The sequence below is a fragment of the Ranitomeya variabilis genome, chromosome 6 (genome assembly GCF_051348905.1).
Source record: "Ranitomeya variabilis isolate aRanVar5 chromosome 6, aRanVar5.hap1, whole genome shotgun sequence".
Classification (NCBI taxonomy): domain Eukaryota; kingdom Metazoa; phylum Chordata; class Amphibia; order Anura; family Dendrobatidae; genus Ranitomeya; species Ranitomeya variabilis.
This window is the reverse complement of record NC_135237.1, coordinates 142,602,152-142,624,751: the sequence shown is the minus strand read 5'-3', so window position 1 is coordinate 142,624,751 and position 22,600 is coordinate 142,602,152. Positions and strand designations below refer to the sequence as shown.

General features: G+C 42.6%; 1 protein-coding gene across 2 annotated transcripts in view; it reads right to left on the bottom strand.

Annotated features, from left to right (window-relative positions):
• Positions 1-22,600, bottom strand: part of ULK4 (unc-51 like kinase 4) — a 1,043,381-nt gene that overhangs the window by 949,263 nt on the left and 71,518 nt on the right. For both annotated transcript variants that reach the window (XM_077269069.1, XM_077269068.1), the window contains exons 13-16: positions 15,314-15,418; positions 14,687-14,747; positions 3,157-3,332; positions 2,574-2,620 (exon numbers count right to left, since the gene is read on the bottom strand). In XM_077269069.1, coding sequence (XP_077125184.1) covers positions 2,574-2,620; positions 3,157-3,332; positions 14,687-14,747; positions 15,314-15,418 — 389 coding nt within the window. The remainder of the gene's footprint in view (positions 1-2,573; positions 2,621-3,156; positions 3,333-14,686; positions 14,748-15,313; positions 15,419-22,600) is intronic.

Genomic DNA, 22,600 nt, shown 5'->3' with positions numbered 1-22,600 from the left:
GAGATAAGTCTGAAAAAGAAAGTGAAAATGATTAATAAATTCACAAAAACTCTGTAAAGAAAATAAAGCGGATCAGATGGTTAGATCCAGGTCCGCTTCCCACAGACACTAAGCAAAAACTGAGTTGACTTGTGCCTGTTGGAGGGTGTATACTGCCCGGGAGGAGTTATTTTTTCCTTATTTGCATAGTGTCAGCCTCCTAGTGACAGCAGCATACATCCAATGGTTACCTGTGTCCCCCAATGAAGCGAGAAAGAAATAAAGTTTATATTATACTCACCCAGGAGCGGCCCCGCTGCGGTCCGGGTCCGATGGGCGTCGCGGTCCGGTCCAGGGCCTCCTATCTTCATACGATGACGTCCTCTTCTTGTCTTCTTGCCGCGGCTCTGGTGCAGGTGTACTTTGTCTGCCCTGTTGGCTTGTTGCCCATGGGGCTTGTGAGGCAGTGATGAGGTTCATGTGCGAGGGTCGATATGTGTCCCCCAGGATGTGAACGGAGTCTTATTAAACCCGCTGGAGTGCCTTGTGTTCACAGCAGGACGTCTGTGAGTCACAGGGCAAAATCAAAGAAAGTGTGGATTGGATCCAAGTAGTGACCAAGTCAGATTCATAGGAAAACCCGTTAAGGGCTTTTATTTTTGGAGTGAACTACAGGATGGTAGTGGGGCAGTTCTCCCTCTCCATCCGGGTCTTACAAGTGGCCCATGGCCACAGATTCCATTTATAACCTTGCAGCGACGGGCTTACTTTGATTGTGCCCTGTGACTCACAGGCATCCTTCTGTGAACCCAGGGCACACCAGCGGGTTTATTAAGACTCCGCTCACATCCTGGGGGACACATATCGACCCTCGCACATGATCCTCCTCACTGCATCACAAGCCCCTTAAGGATGCAGACAATTTTAGATTTTGTGATTACATTTTTTTCTACCACTTTTTTCAAAGAGTGAAGCAAAAGGTCAAACACACAAATCTAGTCGTCAAACACGCAAGTCCTTACCCATAAAGCAGCAAGGAATGGGTTTCCTACAATACTGTACATATGAATGGAGCCTTCCCGTTACCAATCCCATCACTGTCTACATATTGACCAGTGAATTCAGTTCACAATACAGTCAATGACGACTGTCAAAAATCTATCCCCTACATACTACTGTGATATAATCCCCCCATATCTCCCTACACACAACCTCTGATCCATGCAAGAGCTCCTTCTTTGCTCTCTCATTTCCTCCTCTCATCACTATCTCCAAAATTCCTCCTGTGCTTCACCCATACTCTAGAACTTGCTACCTTAGCTGAACAGACTTCAGCCCAACTTTGAACCCTTTAAAAGAAACCTGAAAACCCAACACCTCTCATCGACCCAAAATAATCCAGGCTCCACCACACTGGTACATGGGCACTTCCACCATCTTTTACCTCCTCTTCCGTTCTCTTGTTGACTAGAATATCACGCTGGGGGGATCATATGTCCTTCTCTGCAAACCTCCCATTCATGCAGTTCAAGTTTATTGTACTGCTTTTATCTTATTTTTGTACCTCTTTTTTCTTATTTTATATGCTTCTATCAGTTTTCTTTTGTACAACGCACTGGAATTAAAAGTGCTTTAAAAAAAACAAAAAAAAACAAACAATAGTGTACAACATAAATGTCTGATTGCTGACGGTAGAGTTGCTGGGATCACAAAAAAAACCCACTGAAATAAAGGTAAAGTCACATTAAGCGACGCTGCAGCGATATAGACAACGATGCCGATCGCTGCAGCGTCGCTGTTTCGTCGTTGTGTGGTCGCTGGAGAGCTGTCACACAGACAGCTCTCCAGCGACCAACGATGCCAAGGTCCCTGGGTAACCAGGGTAAACATCAGGTTACTAAGCGCAGGGCCGCGCTTAGTAACCCGATGTTTACCCTGGTTACCAGTGTAAATGTAAAAAAAAAACAAACAGTACATACTTACATTCCGGTGCCTGTTGCGTCCCCCGGCGTCCGCTTCCCTGCACTGTGTAAGCGCCGGCCCTAAAGCAGAGCGGTGACGTCACCACTGTGTTCTGCTTTACGGCCGGTCGGCGCTGACACAATGCAGGGAAGCGGATGCCGGGGGACGCAACAGACATCAGAAGGTGAGTATGTAGTGTTTGGGTTTTTTTTACATTTACAATGGTAACCAGGGTAAATATTGGGTTACTAAGCGCGGCCCTGCGCTTAGTAACCCGATGTTTACCCTGGTTACCAGTGAAGACATCGCTGGATCGGTGTCACACACACCGATCCAGCGATGTCAGCGGGTGATCCAGCGACGAAATAAGGTGCTGGCCTTCTAGCTCCGACCAACGATATCACAGCAGGATCCTGATCGCTGCTGCGTGTCAAACACAACGATATCGCTATCCAGGACGCTGCAACGTCACGGATCGCTATCGTTATCGTTGTTAAGTTGTTCAGTGTGAAGGTACCTTAAAAAGGGCCGTATTTTCATAACTGTAATCAGATGTTACAAGTGTCAAAGGTGCAATAATATGTAAGCAATATTGAAGGATTGCAAAAAAAATGATGGAAATTTCTACTTACATGTCCCAATTTGGCGCCCCACGTAACTGCTGAATGAGAGATGGGAACTGTAATGAAAAAAATAAGACATGAAAACAAAGTTTACAAAAAAAAACCCAAAACATATAAAAAGTATAAATAATATTGGGAAAAAAAACTTTTTTTTTTATTTTTTTTTTACAGTTTCATACCATTATATGACTAGAAATGACGTAGTAGCCTGTGAAATTCTTCGGTCTTACCAGTAGTGATACTTATAGGCCACAAGGAAATGGTATAATAAATAAACCTGAATCAATAAATGAATTAATGCTTTCTTTGTGAATATTGCATTTTCCAGCAACAGGAAATTCCTTTTTTTCTGCCTAATGTATACTCAATATTAAAAGTGCTCCTGAAAGAAAGGAATTCAATAATCCAGTCGCACGGTCTGGGAGTTGGCAGAAGGCAGGATATTGTTCCATTGGATTTATAGCAATCTCATGTGAAGGAACGGTAACACACAGCTGCATTACAATTCTCATTTTTATATGGTAATCCAATATTAGCCCAGTGTTTGATGCCATAGTAAAAGAAGAAGAATAGAAGAAGAATAGCTGCTCACAATCTGGGAGTTGATTAGTCTGGTGGCCACTTCCTTATGTCCTGATACAGTGCACAAGTAGCATAGTAAATTCAGCTTGGCCCGTGGTGCCAACTTCTCAGCCGAATCCAGCAAGGAGCTCAGTTGTGTAAGAAAGTTGGTCCATTCAGGCTCCTTCAGAGAGGCGAGCTTTTCTCCTGTGAAAGCAGATCAAATAAAAGAAACAATTAGACAGCAAGTCAGTGTGTAGAACCTTCCGACTAGGGGTCATATAAAGACTACACAATATAAAGGCTAGATGCTCATATATTAGGGCACGGCCCTCGCTCTATGGTTACAGGTCTGTGAGCGGCAACTGACAGCAGGAAGAAAGACCAGTCTATTACGGTCAGCTCTTCAATGGACAACTTGTATAGAATCCCGGGTGAGAGGCAGGAACTTTTCTTCAGGTTATCACCCTTTTATTAGTAAGGATAGCGTTCTCTGATTGTCTTACTAAAAGAAGCAAGAAAATGAGCAGATTCTCATCTAAATTTTGTATCTAAATCAGACAACATAGACTTGGATGTTTGCTGGTATTTAGAAATGTAGAGATTTTTGTCCTGTTAGCTCTGGCACGCCTAAGGGAGGAAGGGAAGAAGAGGAGAACAGGGGCTAAGGAAAGAGGAGAACAGGGGCTAAGGAAAGAGGAGAACAGGGGCTAAGGAAAGAGGAGAACAGGGGCTAAGGAAAGAGGAGAACAGGGGCTAAGGAAAGAGGAAAACAGAGGCTAAGGAAAGAGGATATCAGAGGCTAAGGAAAGAGGAGAACAGGGGCTAAGGAAAGAGGAGAACAGGGGCTAAGGAAAGAGGAGTACAGGGGCTAAGGAAAGAGGAGAACAGGGGCTATGGAAAGAGGAGAACAGGGGCTAAGGAAAGAGGAGAACAGGGGCTAAGGAAAGAGGAGAACATGGGTGTCGAGGTCTTCTTACGATGACGTCCTCTTCTTGTATTCACGCTGCGGCTCCGGCGCAGGTGTACTTTGTCTGCCCTGTTGAGGGTAAAGTACTGCAGTGCGCAGGCACCGGGAAAGGTCAGAGAGGCCCGGCGCCTGCGCACTGCAGGACTTTGCTCTGCCCTCAACAGGGCAGACACAGTACACCTGCGCCAGAGCCGCAGCGTGAATACAAGAAGAGGACATCATCGTAAGAAGATGGGAGGCCCCGGACCGCGACACACATTGGAGCGGGACCGCCCCTGGGTATAATATAACCTCTTTTTCTTATCTTTCAGGAAACATCGGGGGCTTATCTACAGCATTCCAGAATGATACCGGTGGGCTTAGCTCATCTTCGATTTTGGGAGTGACAGGTTCCCTTTAATCATTTACAGGACCACATACAGCTTCTTATGATGTAGAATTGTAATGTATCCATTATAAATGACATGCTATTCTGTGGGTCCATACGGCATCTGTGTTTTTTGCGCTCCCATAGACTTGAATGGGTGTGTCTCATCAACCTCATGAAAGAAACTATTGCACGCTGCAATTTTTTTCACAGGCAGATTTGGTCAGTGAAAAAACATTGCTCATCTGCACTGCATTACTGAATAATATCAGTTCAAGACCTGTCCGAACCACACACGGACCAAAAATGGTAGTGTAAAAGAGTCCTTATACTGAGCAATGTGAGATTTCAGTAGCAGCAGAGAGGAGGGACAATTAAGAGCTTGTCAGACTAGGTGTAAAGAGATTCAGTTAAAACCATAAAAAAAAAAAAAAAGATGATACAGCAGTTTTGAAGGAAGAGACAATTCACGTTTTGGGGATGCGTATTCGAAACGAACATCCTTGATCCGATAACAGAAGCAAGTGTTTTTATTCCACAATGGTTTTCCACGCTGGACTGGCATCTTTCTCAAGCGTAAAAACCAACTATACCATAGCACCAACAGTATCAGAATAGATTTCAAAATGTTACAATTTCATGAGCCATTTCAGAATCTTCAGCATAACCTAGCATTAACAACAAGGGGATAATGTCCAGCAGAATACAAGGATAGTAAAGAAGAGCCAACTGATTTGATGAAAATCAAATTTGTGCAGAATTTTTGGGAATTCTCTGAAGGTGCAAAATTTGAACAGAATGCAATTTGCTTTCCATCACCATTTTACAGATTGCAGAACATTGAATCAGCCAGGGAAGGGTCACTGGACCTCAGGCACAGCGAGGTAAGCTTCCCCATAATGCCTTGCAGCTATCATATAGTATGGCACAGCAGATAAAGCAGGACTATCATTAGACTGTATAAAAGCCAAAGCAGGGAAAGTAGCAGACATTTTTATGGTGAATCTGGATAGTGAGAGTGTGTCACAGATCACAGATTAGCGATAGAAATATAGAGACAAAGCCAAAAAAGAAAAAAAAAAAACTGAAGAAAAGTGTAAAGATCGTGTGTAAGGCCGGCGTCACACTACCATAGAATACGGGCGAGTGCTATGTGAAAAAACATCACATAGCACTCGGACCAGTGTAAATCTATGGGGCAGCTCACATCACCGTATTGTTTCTCAGGAGTATTCAACGTGCCTGTAAAATCGCAGCATGCTGCAATTGTACGTGTATATCATCCAAGACTCGCCAATGCCAGCCTATGGGTGCGAGAAAAACACGGATGCCACACGGACCATCTGTCTAGCTTGCGACAAATACGCACACATTTTCCTCATTTCAGCCCATTGAGCCATTAAATTCAATGGGAAAATTAGTGAGCAATGTAAAGCCATACGCATGTCATATGGATACACAGGTGCGAGAAAATCACATCATCGCATTGCACATGCATTACACACGGATGACCATATGGAGAAGACTTGTGCGACTCTCAGCAGGGAGACTCAAACCGATTTTCCATACGTTTAGTGTGACGCCGGCCTTAGAGCAAAACACTGAAGAAGATCAGTGTGTTGGGAGAGAATAATCCACATTAAATACACATGGAGGCAATGGGAAATAGGAAAGTCACTATGTCAGACATTTTTTAAAACCAACTGGAGGCTTTGGAGTATTTTTTATTCATGGCGAATATATCAGTTGCAAATTGAATTTCCAAATGTTTTCTTATCTTTAATGAAGAGTAATAATATCACAACTCTATTGTCGGGTATCCTGGGACCAGAGGCAGCTTCCCTGTCCATTATCCTAGGGACACCCTAGTTAGCCCTTTTCCCCGATTACTTCTGATGGTGAAGACGCCGGGGCCACATACCTTGCCTGAGCTCCTGAACCCGCGCTCAGGTCTCTATCCATCTTTTAACCAGGAAGATGAAAGTGGTAGTGCATGGCAATACATGAACCAGACTAACAAGGCAATAAAAACAGGGATAAAGGGAATACTAATAATACAAATGTACCCACACAAATAACAGAGGTAAACACCTGGGAGTGGATGGTGAGGAAAAAACAAAAGTAAGAGAAGGAGGGGAATAGCACACAACCAAAAACTCACAAAAGTCTCAGATTCATCCACCACACGCCTTCTCAAACAACAAACAGCCATCTCCTAAACCATATAGCAATGAAGCTATCTCTGGCAATAAGTGCTGGCCAGAGCCCAAAATACATACAAGAGAGGAGTGGTGAATAGAGAACAGCTGAGAGCCTTAATGCAGGAAAGCTTCCAAGAAATCTCAACTGAGCTTAACTGCTGCACTGATAACAGAAACCTCTACCGTTTAATATGAGGGTGAAGTCCTTCTAATCAGTGCAGGAGTAGGATAAATCAGAAGATGCGGTCATCTGGCTCCTCTCTGTCATGGTAAACCAGTGACAAATAAATTGCTGATTGGGAATTACCTTAAGATTTTAATTTGAGACAAAAACAATGAAAATTTGATCACCCAATTGTAAAGGTATAGATGTATAAAAAGGAAAAAGGATCCATAGGCTGAATATATATGAATAAAATTCAATTTTTATTTCAATCCACTAAAAAGGAAAGGTGTTGTACAGACGGATTAAAAAGAATCCAACATTCTAACGTGTTTCTGGCCGTAGCCCTTAGTTGTAGAATACTCTTATAAATATGAATATTAATGCCTATTTTATTCATATTCAGCCTATGTATCATTTCTCCTTTTTTTGCATTATATTTTTCCGATGGTCAACGGACTTAGATCCTGGCTGCACTTATGAAAGGCAACCACCTATTCACTTATTGAGGCTTATTTCCTTACTTTTTTCCCATAGATGTATACTTTGTCTAGCTATGGAATACCCATCTAGACAAAAGGGATACACTGAAAGTAAAAAATAAACAGGATAATAAAGTAAAGCAATATTGTTCATTCAGTGATCATACAGTAATTGTGACGCTTGTCACTACTCACGGACAAGCCAAGAGGCTGGGTATTCAAAAGGTCCAAGGTCAGAAGCCAAGAAGGTACGTCACAGAGGGGTGATACAAAAGAATAGTCAGGTCACGGTCCAGGAGTCAAAATACCAGAAAGATAGCAGATCAAGCAAAGGGTGAAAGCAAATGGATGGTCAGAATGAGGGCCAAGGTCAGACAGCAGTAGATCAGAGCACATATCAAGGCAAACGTATACCAGTTTTCACGATACAGTTATCGGGTGACCAGGGGCTCCTTCCCTTTCCCTAACACTAGGAGGTGCAGTAACTCACCCTATTCCCAGGGATAATTCTGAAGGTGAAGATGCAGGGGCCTCCACCCTTGCCTTATCTCCTTAGTCAGCCCTCTGTCTGTTCTCTTCCCCAAGCCTAGGAAGAGGGGCACTACTGTGCACCATAGTGTACCAACCAGGAAAACAAGGCAACACAAGCAAGCATTAACAGAAAACTCCAGGCATACAATATATTCACTCACATTTAACAGTGGAATGCACAAGGACATGGAGGTAGGGGAATAAACCAAAATAGAGAAGGATAGGGAATTACCACACATACAAACCATGCAACAGTCACAGATAACTCCTCCAACACGCTTTCTCAAATGAACACCTCTCCCTCCAGAAGCCATGCAGAAAAAGCTAGCTCTGACAAGGATTTACAACAGAGCTGAGATTATAAAGAGGAAAGAAGTTGATTACTGGGCTCAGCTGCGAGTACAGAGATTTCCAACATGGCCGATTAACCCCTGTTCTGCCAGAAGGAATAACCACCATTTAAATGAAGGAGAAATGCTTCTTCTCAGCGGTGGAGTAGGGACAATCAGATGCTGGGTTCTTCTGGCTACACACTGTCGCAGTAACCCCTGTGACACCAGTGAGCAAGAAGCTACAATTGGCACTAGTCTGAAGCACACAGCTGGCTAAATAGCCAAGTAATTATCCGAACAGGAGACAAATGGATGAAGCTCAGGCAACACCCTAACTCCGATTGGACGGTTAAACTGTAAATCAAGACAATGACAGCTCAGCATGCCGCAGCAATCGATTGGGTAGCTGAGCTGTCCATCCAATACTGAGAGCTCGGTATGCCCCTGCTCTAGATTTCAAGGGCAGACAGTAATTGATTGCATTCAGACACACAAAAAGGTGACATTGTAAGAGTAATAGTAGTCTAAGCAATGCTAAAATAACAATATTCAAAGAGAAATAATGTTCTACGTGATATAGGGAGCTGGTCTCACTGTAAAGGTTTTGCATTTTACTTCAAGTAAAGAATTCCATCCAACATTACAAACACTCTGCTGGTGCGGATCGGTGCATTATGCTGTCATTTTGGGTGCATTATGCCATTTCTTTGTTCATTCATATTATTCAATATTTGAATAATAGGCAGAGGATGGTATTTCTGCCACTTTTCTGTAATTTAGTTTTCCATATATTAAAATAAAGGAAGTTGCTTTATTATTTTGCTTTCATTTATGACCTTCAAAGTCTTTTTTTTTTTTTTGCTTTTGGTTAGAAGATGCCTCCTAATGTGTATTATCTGTTTTCCAGAAATAACAGAATAATGTTTACAGTTACACGTGTGTAGAGATCCTAAATAATCAGGTTTTTGTATTTTGTCACATCAAATACAAATATAATTGGGGAAGAAGCAATTTAAAGGAGAACTAAAAAGCGCTATGTAAAGTGGATAGTATGTGTGGACATGTTCATATGCCCTTGAAGTTACCAGCCCCAAAGCTTTCTACTGCACTGTGACCACATTTAATGTGCAAAGGCCAAACCATTCAAATACAGATCCATCTACTATATAATTGTCTAAGGGTCACTTCCGTCTGTCTGTCCTTCTTTCTGTCACGGATATTCATTGCTTGCGGCCTCTGTCTGTTATGGAATCCAAGTCGCTGATTGGTTGTGGCAAAACGCCCACGACCATTGCCACGACCAATCAGCGACGCGCACAGTCCGGAAGAAAATGGCCGCTCCTTACTCCCCGCACTCAGTGCCCGGCGCCCGCATACTCCCCTCCGGTCACCGCTCACACGGGGTTAATGCCGGCGGTAACGGACCGCGTTATGCCGCGGGTAACGCACTCCGTAACTGCTGCTATTAACCCTGTGTATCCCCAATTTTTTACTATTGATGCTGCCTATGCTGCATCAATAGTAAAAAAAATGTAATGTTAAAAATAATAAAAAAACAAAAAACCTGCTATTCTCACCCTCCGTTGTCCGCCGAGCCGCTCGCGCTGGCCGCCATGTTCCGTTCCCGGCGATGCATTGCGAAATTACCCAGAAGACTTAGCGGTCTCGCGAGACCGCTAAGTCATCTGGGTAATCTCGCAATGCATCCTGGGAACGGAAGTTGGCGGCAGGCGCGAGCAGCTCGGCGGAGCTTCGGTGGATCCCAAACGTCGGTAACCGCTTCCTGGATCCAGGCGCCAACGGAAGGTGAGTATATAACTATTTTTTAGTTTAATTCTTTTTTTTTTTTTTTTTAAACAGGAATATCATGCCCACATTGCTATATACGTGGGCTGCGCAATATACAATGGGGGCTGCGCAACATACTACGTGGGCTGGGCAATGTACAACGTGGGCTGGGCAATGTACAAAGTGGGCTGCACAATGTACAACGTGGGCTGCACAATGTACAACGTGGGCTGCGCAATGTACAACGTGGGCTGCGCAATATACTACGTGGGCTGCACAATATACTACGTGGGCTGCACAATATACTACGTGGGCTGCGCAATATACTACGTGGGCTGCGCAATATACTACGTGGGCTGCGCAATATACAACGTGGGCTGCGCAATATACAACGTGGGCTGCGCAATATACTACGTGGGCTGCGCAATATACTACGTGGGCTGCGCAATATACTGCATGGGCTGCGCAATGTACTGCGTGGACTGCGCAATCTACTGCGTGGGCTGCGCAATCTACTGTGTGGGCTACGCAATCTACTGCGTGGCTGTGCTATACACTACGCATACATATTCTAGAATACCCGATGCTACTTGGCTGTGCTATATACTACGTGGCTGTGATACATACTACGTGGCTGTGCTATATACTACGTGGCTGTGTAATATACTACGTGGCTGTGCAATATACTATGTGGCTGTGCAATATACTACGTGGGCTGCTATATACTACGTGGCTGTGCTATATACTACGTGGCTGTGCTATATACTACTTGGCCGTGCTATATACTACGTGGCCAACCGTGAACAATCAGCGACAAGTGCAGTCCAGCCGCGAATTGGCGCAGGATTTGAACCACGCTTCGCTAATTGGTCGCGGTTGGCCGAATCTTGTGTATTCAATGTGTTATTCTAAAATCTTCATAAATAAACTACACACATATTCTAGAATACCCGAAGAGTTAGAATTGGGCTACCATCTAGTATGACTATGTTTATCTAGATTTTTTTACGCTACTTTTTCAGGCTGAGAAATTGACAGTAGAGAAAAAAAAAATTCTAAAATAATTTTTTGCTGGCAGTTTTTGTGCATGTTTTTTTTTTTTGCTTCATTTGATATAGCAGTTACATTTTTAAATCTATATAATATATAAAATATATAATCGTCTAAGGTCCATTTCTGTTTGTTTGTCTGTAACGGAAATCCTGTGTCGCTGATTGGTCTTGCCAGCCGCCAGCGACCAATCAGCGATAGGCGCGGGATTTGAACCACGCTTCGCTGATTGGTCACGGCCGGCTGGCGCGACCAATCAGTGACATGAGATTTCCGTTACAGACAAACAAACAGACAGTAACGTAAATCCCACGTCGCTGATTAGTCGCGCCTGGCCGGCCGCGACCAATCAGTGACAGGCTTTACTATTGATGCTGCCTATGCAGCATCAATAGTAAAAAGATAGAACGTTAAATATAATTTAAAAAAATAAAAAAATTGTGCTATTCTCACCTTCCGGCGGCCCCCGAAACTTCCCCATCCTCGCGATGCTCTCGGCAGCTTCGTTCCCAGTAATGCTGTGCGAAATGACCCCAGATGACGTAGGATCACGCGAGACCGCTACGTCATCACGAGTTATTGCCGCAAAGCATCACTGGGAATGGACCTGGCGGGAGCATCTCTAACCCCGAAGGACCCCGCGTCCATCTTGCGGCCGGGGTCTACATGGAGACCATCAGGACAAAGCAATCACATCTATGCCGCTGTCACTACTGACAGCGGCATCAGATGTGTTAAATGCTCGCAATCGGTGCGAACACCGATCGTGGGCGTTGCTGCGGGATGTCAGCTCTAACACACAGCTGACACCCGCACCTGATCGCAGCGGCGCTCAGCATGAGGACGCGCAATCGCACCACAGTACATATACTGCTGTTTGCGGGAACGCAGCTACCGCAGTACATGTACGGTTCATGTCAAGAAAGGGTTAAAGGGGTTGTGCCACAAATAATAGTATATTTTAATCAATAGATCTTGGAATAATAATATCCACAATTGAATGTGTTTAAAAAAAAATGTTCCTGTGCTGAGATAATCTTATAATGTGCCCCTGCTGTGTACTGTGTAAGGCCAGGTTCACATTGCGTTGGTTCAGTCAGTTCAACGCATGCGTTAAATGGACTGCACCAAAGCTAGTGCCTTTTAAAGATTGCATTATGCAATCGCGATAGCGCAGATGCTCCACCTACACTATCGGTGACGGCCCCGAAAACGCTGCAGACTGCGTCCGAGGGTTCGTCACAGAATGACGGCACATCGTTAACGCATGCCGATTATGACATACGCTAGCAATGCGCTACATAATGGCAGTCAATGGGTGCGCTGAAGCATCCGTTATATTCCATTAGTGCCGCTGTGTAACGGATGCCGTCAGCGGATTGCCATTGACGCAATGTGAACCTAGCCTAATGGCTGTGTCTGACCGTACAGGAACATGGTCTGATCATACCACAGCTCCTGGGTGGGGGAGGACACAAAAAAAGAACACACATTACAGAATGGCTCACAAATGATTCTTTTTGGAAGTAAAACATTTCATATTTTACCTCACAGAAAGAATCAACTGCGATCCCCTGCTGGCTGTCCTGTCTGTATTCTCTTGTGTCCTCCTCTGCCCAGGAGTTGTGGTATGATCAGACCATGTCCCTGCAAGGTCGGACACGGCCGGTACACTGGGTCACATATATAAGATTACCTTGGGACAGGAACATTTATTTATATATATATATATATATATATATATATATATATATATATATATATATATATATATATATATATATATATATATATATATATATATATATTTTTTTTTTTTATTTTTTTTTAACACATTCAAATGTGGAGTTTATTTTTATTCCAAGATCTGTTGCTTAAAATAAATTTTGTTCGTGACCCAGCCCCTTTAAGTGCGAAGGAAGAGAAACTAACGGACGCTGATTGGTCTCAGGGATCACAACACACAAGAATATAAGGTGGGGGAACATAGTGATTGAGAAGGGGTTGTCAGGGTAGTGCACAACCCCTTTAAGCTTAAAGAGCAATTAAAGTGGTTTTTCATGTAGATTTTCTTGCAGAATCTGATCCAAAATCAACACAAAAAACTCAAGTGTGAACAAATGTAAAATAGCAATGTTTTGGATGGAATTTATTTTTTTTAAGTCATCGGCGTGTTCACAAAAGACATGACCAAAATACAGAAGAAGAAAAAAAACACAGATGGAAGAAAAATAAAAAGTTTGAAATATTACTGTGACATTCTGGAATTAAGCAGCTGAGGAACAAAGTCAAAGAGAAGCGGTATGTGATGTGCAGGCAGGATGTGGCTGATCAGGCTTTTGATTGAACGCCCTGTGAAATGTGTGGCTACTAGTTAGGACTGTGGACGGCCAGTTAGGCAGCCTTCATGTCCGATACACTATGGCTTCATGTAATCGTCTGTGTTCATTCACAGAACAATAGTTATTGGAAGCAGAGAATTCACACAAGCTGCGCAAACAGCCAAAATCGGCACAGCTCTAGGACCACACGCGCTGTAGGGCATGTACATCATCCAGCCATCCTAGGTGGGATTAACTGGTCACAAATGAGAACATTGTTTCCTTCAGCAAGAAGGAAGCTCATTTTTAATGGTGAACAGATCAAATGTCTGCAAAACTGTTGATTTCAGCAAGCTCAATAACGTGGATAAAGGAAAGACAGACTGTCCTGTAGGGCATGTTCACATGACTTTTTTTCAGGTGTGTTTGGAGTGGGACTGCTCTGAAAACCGCCTCAAAAAGCGCTCGGAAAATACTAAAAAGATTCTTCCTATTTATTTCTCTGTATAAACGACATGCTGATCATATGTGCAGGTTTTTAAACGTTGTACGTGTGCAAAGCTAGCTGCCAATTAAAGTGCAGGGGAGTGATAACAGCCGCACTTACGGTGCAGGGAGCAATGACTAACAGCTCCCTGCTCCGCCACAACGAGTGGAAGCCAGCGGCTGCAGGGATGCTATAAGTTAATTTTCTCCCTGTAGCCAGTAAGCCTGGCATGAACTGAATGCTATTTCCCTGCATATTAACCATATATCTACAGGTAAATAGAGTTTCTGGACATGACAGGTTCCTGTTAAGCCAATACCTATCCTATCTGTCTGGCTAACTATCCAATGTTACTAATCTAGGATCTTTTATATCCCCGATATCAACACTGATGGCTGTGATTCCGCTAAAACGTTCAGCAAGAGCTATAACATTGGCCGCAATAAATGTTTCAAAAGGAATATTATGAAAAGGGATTTTACAACATTTAACTAGTTAGGCTCACAATTGCATTTGTTATAAAATATACTATGGATGAAACCACCGAAAACAAAAAAATGGAGGGATTGCTCAGAGTAGTATTCCTTTAGAGGGGTTATCCCACAAACCACATTAATCACCTAGGTACACAGGAAGGGTTAATGTATGATTGTGAGGGTCCGACACACTGATCACAAGAACAGATTTCCAGATTCCTTTGAACAGTGTTGGTTCCAGCAGTCGGACCTCCACCAATGAGTGAACAGGTGATGGATATTGTGATGTAACCCTTTTAAAAGTTTTTTGTTTTGTTTTTTTATAAATAAAAAGGTTCAATGCAGATTTTACAATTGGAAATGTTTAAGTAGGTAAAACATAAAACTTCTTACCTGAATATGCAGGAAGGGACAATGTTTTGCCATCAAATCTTACTGGAGTTGGTTTTATAATCTTAAAGGGAGGAATAAAATAGCTTTAATAATTGAATGATTCTGTCAAATTTCTCAAGTCTACCTCCAGTTAAATAGTTATTCCCAAAAAATCAAGTTCTCTCAACACCCAGACAAAAGGGATTAACATGCGGATTGCTGGGGGTCCAGCTGCTGGCAGACCTAGCCATCCTGAGATTAGAGCTCCGCAGCCCTGTTGTGAGTTAAGTAGACATACACATGCTCAGTCTGTGCTACATTCACTATTATTTATTTTTTGGGGGGTGTGCTGGAGAGAGCAGAGTACAGCGCTTGGCTTTCTCTAGCACTACAATAGACAGGGAGTAGAGCTGAGGTCACTCGTGTACTTCTGCTGCACTTCAGTGGAGGCTGCAGAACCCCCTTGTCAGGATTTTAGATCCCCCATCTAGGGACCATGGATATGGGAGAAATTGATTTTTTGGGAACAACCCTTTAAACTCTCCCACCTTGATCTAACATTTGGTGTGGAGAGACATTACTGTTATTGCACTAGGTACCCTGCGAGTGTCATATATGGGTCCTATTAAGTAGCAGAATATAAACTACCTTTGGGTTGTCTATAATAGGTGACACAATCAGATCTGAGTCTGTGAATATTAGACTTTTTATCTTCCTTTCAAGATCTTCTTGATTTGTCAATGTGTTCTCCACCTAAAAAGACAAATACAAGTTACAGGATGGAAAAATTAAAACATTCATTGTTCTGGGACAGAATAACAAAAAGGAAAACACAAATCTAGAAGTGGATAGCAAGTGTGAGATAGGAGTTTTTTTGACAAGTCGTACCTAACATTTTTTTTTCATACAAGTCTTTTCAGAGGTCGATTTTTTTAAAAAATGTTATTACATTTGGAACATTGTGTTTTCCAAGTCCTATAGAGAAACCTATGAAAAAAATCCCATGCCCACAGCATGCTGTGGTTTAAACAAAAAACGCTACCAATCGTTTGAGTGTAATACATTTTACATGGACTTTACTCAATTTAAAAAATCCCATGCCCACAGCATGCTGTGGTTTAAACAAAAAACGCTACCAAACAGTTTGAGTGTAATACATTTTACATGGACTTTACTCAATTTATGCAAAACACTGGTTTTGCCTATTCTGGCACCTCAGGGGCTCTTCCAATGGCACGTGCAATCTATTCCAATCAAATTTACATATGTGCTCTGTAAGACAAATAGTGCTCCTTTTCTTCTGAGTCCTGTGGTATACCCAATCAGCTATTTCTGACCACATAAAACATATTGCCACTTTTGGGAGAAATTGAATAACAAATCGTGTACTTCATTTTTTTCTAATACCCCTTGTGAAAATGGAAACTTTGGGACCAAAACATTTTGGTAGAATATAAACATGATTTTTCATTTTCATGGCTCAATCTTTGTGAAATTAAGTCCATTTGGGGGGAGGGAGGTGGAGGGGTCTGCAGTTCTAGTTTGTCAGTGACACTGCTAATGTGACATGGCAATGAAATAAAAAAGAGAAAATGAACCAGCTCACCCATAGAGGAATACATTACAAGTTCACACAGTAAGATATTGTTACGTGTTTCAAACGCTCAAGGCGTCCTTTATCAATCTATACATGAACAGGTCTTATACAACTTTTATACAGGAAGTGACCAATAAAAATGTGATTTCAAATCACAAGACAAACATGCAAATCACTTTGAAATTCCATGATCACAAGAAGCAGCAGACAAAATTCCAACTTAAATCCTTCACAGTCTGCAGAAGTCCATGAATTAAAACCGATGTCTGAAATAAGTATTAAAATTGCTGACAAGGGTGGTCTTGTTGTAGTTATGGACACTGACACATATAGAGGTTAGCTTAATTCTCTTCTGCAGGACGGAACCACTGCAAGAAACTATCTCATGATCCTACAAACAAATTGCAGTTTGATGCGCATAAATTGGCGGCTGAAGGGTTCTCTTTGGGGGTACTTTCCAAAGCACAGGTGGATTTTTTGAAAGTTGATCGCCCAGTGCTTCCTATTATGCATGCACTACCAAAAATCCACAAAAATATTTCACCACCACCAATGAGACCGATAATCTCGGGAAATTGGCTGTAACACCGAACACTTGAGTGAATGGTTGGATTCACTTCTCCAACCATTATGTTTGAGAACCCCAGATTTTCTTAAAGACTCCAGAGATGTCTCTGATCAATTCACCGACATTATCTGGAGGAACCATTTTTCATGGCTAAGTTGTGATGTCACAGCACATGAAAATTACCTAAAAAATATAGTGATTATCCATCAGAATTGTGTATGTACATGATCCAGGTTAACACACTTCTTGATGAATCACAATTATGTTTGCTTTGCTACATTGTAGGGGAGTGTCAATGGGTGGGTGACACTCACCCTCGCTCGCTAATTTTGTGATCGCTTACTGGGAGAAGAAGCTCCGGTACACGATCGACAAGCCGTTTTTGTTGCACATCTTTTGGTATGGCTGTTACATTGATGACACATTGATCATTTGGTCTTGAGTCGATCTGCCATACCAGAATTTATTCAGTACATTAATTCCAACCAATTTAACCTCTCCATTGCACATACTGCCAAATTGTCTTCTACTTTTTTTCTGGATTTACAATTGGAGGAGGTACAAGGAAGGAACATTACTACATCTACATTTTCAAAGCCCCTATCGGGCAATACCATTTTACATGACAAGAGTAGTCATCCACAAAATAAAATCAGATCCATACCAGTAGGGGAGCTGACTCGCATAACTAGAAATTGTAATGAAGCTATTAATCTGGAGGAAGAAAAGAAGAAATGTTGTGATAAATGAAAAAGAAAGGGTTACCCACAATGGTCTTTAAATTGAGCTGTTCCTTGTGAACAGCCAGCTTCTTTAGCAATGACCTTTTGTGGCTTACCCTCCTTGTGGAGTGTGTCAATGACTGCCTTCTGGAGATCTGTCAAGTCAGCAGTCTTCCCCATGATTGTGAAGACTACTGAAACAGACTAAGTGACTGTTTTAAACGCTTAGGAAGCCTTTGCAGGTGATTTTTGTTAATTATTCTAATTTACTGAGACAATGAATCTTGGGTTTTCATTGGCTGTAAGCCATAATCATCAACATTAACAGAAATAAACACTTGAAACAGATCACTGTGCTTATAATACATATTATATATATATATATATATATATATATATATATATATATATATATATATATATATATATATATATATATATAATCGTCTAAGGGTCAATTCCATCTGTTTGTCTGTCACGGAAATCCCGCGTCGCTGATTGGTCGCGGCCGGCCACGACCAATCAGCAACGGGCACAGTCCGGCCGCGAATTCGCCCTTCCCTACTCCCTTCCAGTCAGTGCCCCCTCCCTACTCCCCTCCAGTCACTGCCCCCATTGCGGTCTAGCAGTCCTTTAAACACTGCTATTAACCCTGCGAGACCAACGTTTTACTTAATAGTAAAAAGATCTAATGTTAAAAATAATAAAAAAAATAAAAAATCATTATATTCTCACCTTCCAGCGCCTTTCCCGCTCCTCGCGACGCTCCGGTCCCAAGAATGCATTGCGGCAATGACCGGAGATGACGTAGCGGTCTCTTGAGACCGCTACATCATCATGTGTTATTGCCGAAATGCATTCTTGGGACCGGAGCGTCGTGAGGAGCATCGCTAAATGCCTGGGCTGGATCCGGGGGCCGCCGGAAGGTGAGTATATAACTATTTTTCTTTATTTTAATTCTTTTTTTTTTTTTTTTTACAGGGATATGGTTCCCACATTGCTATATACTACGTGGGCTGTGTTAGAACTATGTAGGCTGTGTTATATACTGCATGGGCTGTGTTATATACTGCGTGGCCTGTGTTATAAACTATGTGGGCTGTGCTATATACTACTTGGCTGGGCAATATACTACGTGGCTGGGCAATATACTACGTGGCTGAGCAATATACTACATGGGCAGTGTTATATACTGCGTAGGCTGTGGCTGTGCTATATACTACTATACATACTCTAGAATACCCGATGTGTTAGAATCAGGCCACCATCTAGTGTGTGTGTGTGTGTGTGTGTGTGTGTGTGTGTGTGTGTGTGTGTGTGTGTGTGTATATGTATATGTGTATATATATATATTTTATGCTGCTTTTAGTTTTTTTGACTATATATATATATATATATATATATATATATATATATATATATATATATATATATATATATATATATATATATAATGTGGCGCCCCTAGGGGTATTTGCCACAAAAATAGTTATTGACACCAAATACAAATACTAGAATAGCAAGACTGCACTACCATCTCCGGCCAGAAGGGGGAGCTCCAGAGACTCCCCTTGATCTATTCTGGTCTGAGAAAAAGACTGGCAGTTGGGTTGAGGAGCTGAAAGTGAGAGGTCGTATAACTGAACTCCTAACAGCCCTATGACGGATTATAGGCCCGTAATACCCATAGTAGGAAAAGAGGAATAGAGAAAAAGGACATTGTGAGAACCGGGTAGCAATAACCTCTACCCAGAATGGGCGCAGAGACGGATACCGGATCCGTGGCTATATTCATTACATATAATACAGCAACCGGAAGGAAGTGAGGTGATATCAGCTTCACCAGGGTAAGACGCAGCAACAGACACAGAGTTCAGCGGTACTCCCAGAGGGGGTAAGCCGACAAAAAGGACTCGGGTTGTCCGTCGAACCAGAGCATAGAAGAGACAGATTGGGCCGGCAGCCAGTTCACATACAGCAGCAGGGCCACACAGAAACTGCGCATAATAAGAGGTGGAAATCCTGACAGGGTCAAAGTAATTTCAGAGTTCTTATACAGACTCCGGTGACAGTGTTGGTCACAAATCCCTTTTTGTTGAAGTAAACTGGTTAAACGTTTCAGCGCCTCAGTCTTTCATTTGGACAATAGCCATCGATCCAGGATCGGGGTCATCACAGCTGAGAGGACCTGCTGCTGATCAAGTAAGTGTCTGTTCCTTCATGATATCCCTTATACTGTGCATCGCCTGAGGCCACAGCACCGGGTCAAGCCACTAGTGACATCCCCCTTAAGAGACGGACCTCATTGATCTGGTGCTGGGTACCTCGGTCTCCCGGGCGTCACAACTGGCGTCACGAACAGGATTGGGCCAGCCCGTACACCGGGTATTGTGTGCCGTAATTGGAGTCTGAAACTGTGAAAATTTGGATGAAAAATCTTGGAAATTGACTTTGTTAAAGAAAATCCCGTTCCCCATTGAAAACTATTGAAAGTGACTTTTCTCCATTGGTTATAATGGGGTAAAAATGGCCGCCATCCCGATGTGATCATCTCATAACCGTTAGGCACAAAACTGTTAATCGAGCTACGTCATTACCCAAGCCCCAGTCTAACTGAAAAACTTCAAAATCCACCATCACAGAGCGTGCGGCAGATAGAGGCAGCAGGGGGCGTGTCATTGTCATCCTGGTGCACAGAGGAACGAATCTACATTATCTAGACGGAAGCTGGGACCGGAGGGGTCTGGATTAACTAAGGGGGTACAGTATGTCGCAGCAAGGAGACGCCGCAGCACGCGGCGACGCTAATGCAGCTGAAAGACAGAGTGTCGATAGAGAGCCCGGCAGCGCAGCAGTGCAAGGAGTGGCGCCCATCATGTCGGTGTTGATGCCAAATACCCCGGGTGGCCCGTGGCTTCCAATGTATGAAGGTGAACCTAATACCCTTGACGGTTTCAGGGAAAAAGATGCTGGCTCATTTTGATATGTTCCCCGTGGGTGAAGCTCAGCCTGTTAGTCTCCTGATGATGCAGTTAAGTGGCCATGCTAAGCGAGAAGTCACGGCATGGGCAACTGATCTAAAAGGTACTGTTGAACGCATATTTGCTGGATTAAAAGCTACATTTGAAACCACTACTAGTAGCAAAGCTAAAGTACGATTCTTTAATTGCAAACAAAAAGCTAATGAGGGCGTGAGAGATTTTGCCTTAAACCTGCAGGAAGCCCTTAAATCACTTACACTGGTCTCCCGGGCGTCACAACATAATATAATATATAAATGCATAAAGTCCAAAAAAGAAGGCAGCACTCCATTTTCCATATAACTGCGCCTTCTCAAGGCTTGAGAAAGGCTCATTCAGAGCCGAAACGTCGCTGCACAGACATGTGGTCTGATTAAACTCTGCACAGTTATATGGAAAATGGAGTGCTGCCTTCTTTTTTGGACTTTGAGATATATATATATATATATATATATATATATATATATATATATATATACACTCACTGGCCACTTTATTAGGTACACCTGTCCAACTTCTTGTAAACACTTAATTTCTAATCAGCCAATCACATGGCGGCAACTCAGTGCATTTAGGCATGTAGACATGGTCAAGACAATCTCCTCAAGTTCAAACCGAGCATCAGTATGGGGAAGAAAGGTGATTTGAGTGCCTTTGAACGTGGCATGGTTGTTGGTGCCAGAAGGGCTGGTCTGAGTATTTCAGAAACTGCTGATCTACTGGGATTTTCACGCACAACCATCTCTAGGGTTTACAGAGAATGGTCCGAAAAAGAAAAAAACTCCAGTGAGCGGCAGTTCTGTGGGCGGAAATGCCTTGTTGATGCCAGAGGTCAGAGGAGAATGGGCAGACTGGTTCGAGCTGATAGAAAGGCAACAGTGACTCAAATTGCCACCCGTTACAACCAAGGTAGGCCTAAGAGCATCTCTGAACGCACAGTGCGTCGAACTTTGAGGCAGATGGGCTACAGCAGCAGAAGACCACACCGGGTACCACTCCTTTCAGCTAAGAAGAGGAAACTGAGGCTACAATTTGCACAAGCTCATCGAAATTGGACAGTAGAAGATTGGAAAAACGTTGCTTGGTCGAATGAGTCTCGATTTCTGCTGCGACATTCGGATGGTAGGGTCAGAATTTGGCGTAAACAACATGAAATCTTTGGGATGTGGTGGAACGGGAGATTCGCATCAGGGATGTGCAGCCGACAAATCTGCGGCAACTGTGTGATGCCATCATGTCAATATGGACCAAAATCTCTGAGGAATGCTTCCAGCACCTTGTTGAATCTATGCCACGAAGAATTGAGGCAGTTCTGAAGGCAAAAGGGGTCCAACCCGTTACTAGCATGGTGTACCTAATAAAGTGGCCAGTGAGTGTATATATATTATATATATATCACTTTCTGTATTGAAGAACTGAAATAAATTAACTTTCGGATGATATTCTAATTTTGTGAGAAGCACAAACCTGTACCACCCGTAATTTTAAGGTCAGAGTTTCTGAACACGTAACGGGCATTATTTCTCTTTCTAGTTCAAATCATGCCATTTCATTTGCATCCAGGCATTTTATTCATTGTCATCAAAGCACAACTTCATTTAGGATTTCTGGAATAGGACGTATTGCACATCAATTGAGAGGAGGCGACGTCAAGGGATTTCCCATGACCAGAGAGTCATACTGGATTTTCTATTTGGGAACATGTCATCCAGCGGGATTGAAGGGTCGCAAGGAATTTGTGTTTCATCATTAACCCTTCTCTCAATTGTGTTTGCGTATATGCATGTATTAGCATGATTTTATATATTAAGTAATTTTTCTGTTTTCTTGTTTTTTACTCTTTTTTTGCATATGGAATTTCAAAGTGATTTGCATGTTTGTCGTGTGATTTGAAATCACATTTCTATTAGTCACATTCTGTAAAAAAGTTGTAGAGGACCTGTTCATGTATAGTTCTATAAAGGACGCCTTGAGCGTTTGAAACCCTTAACTATATCTTACCATGTGAACTTTGATCATTGCCATTGT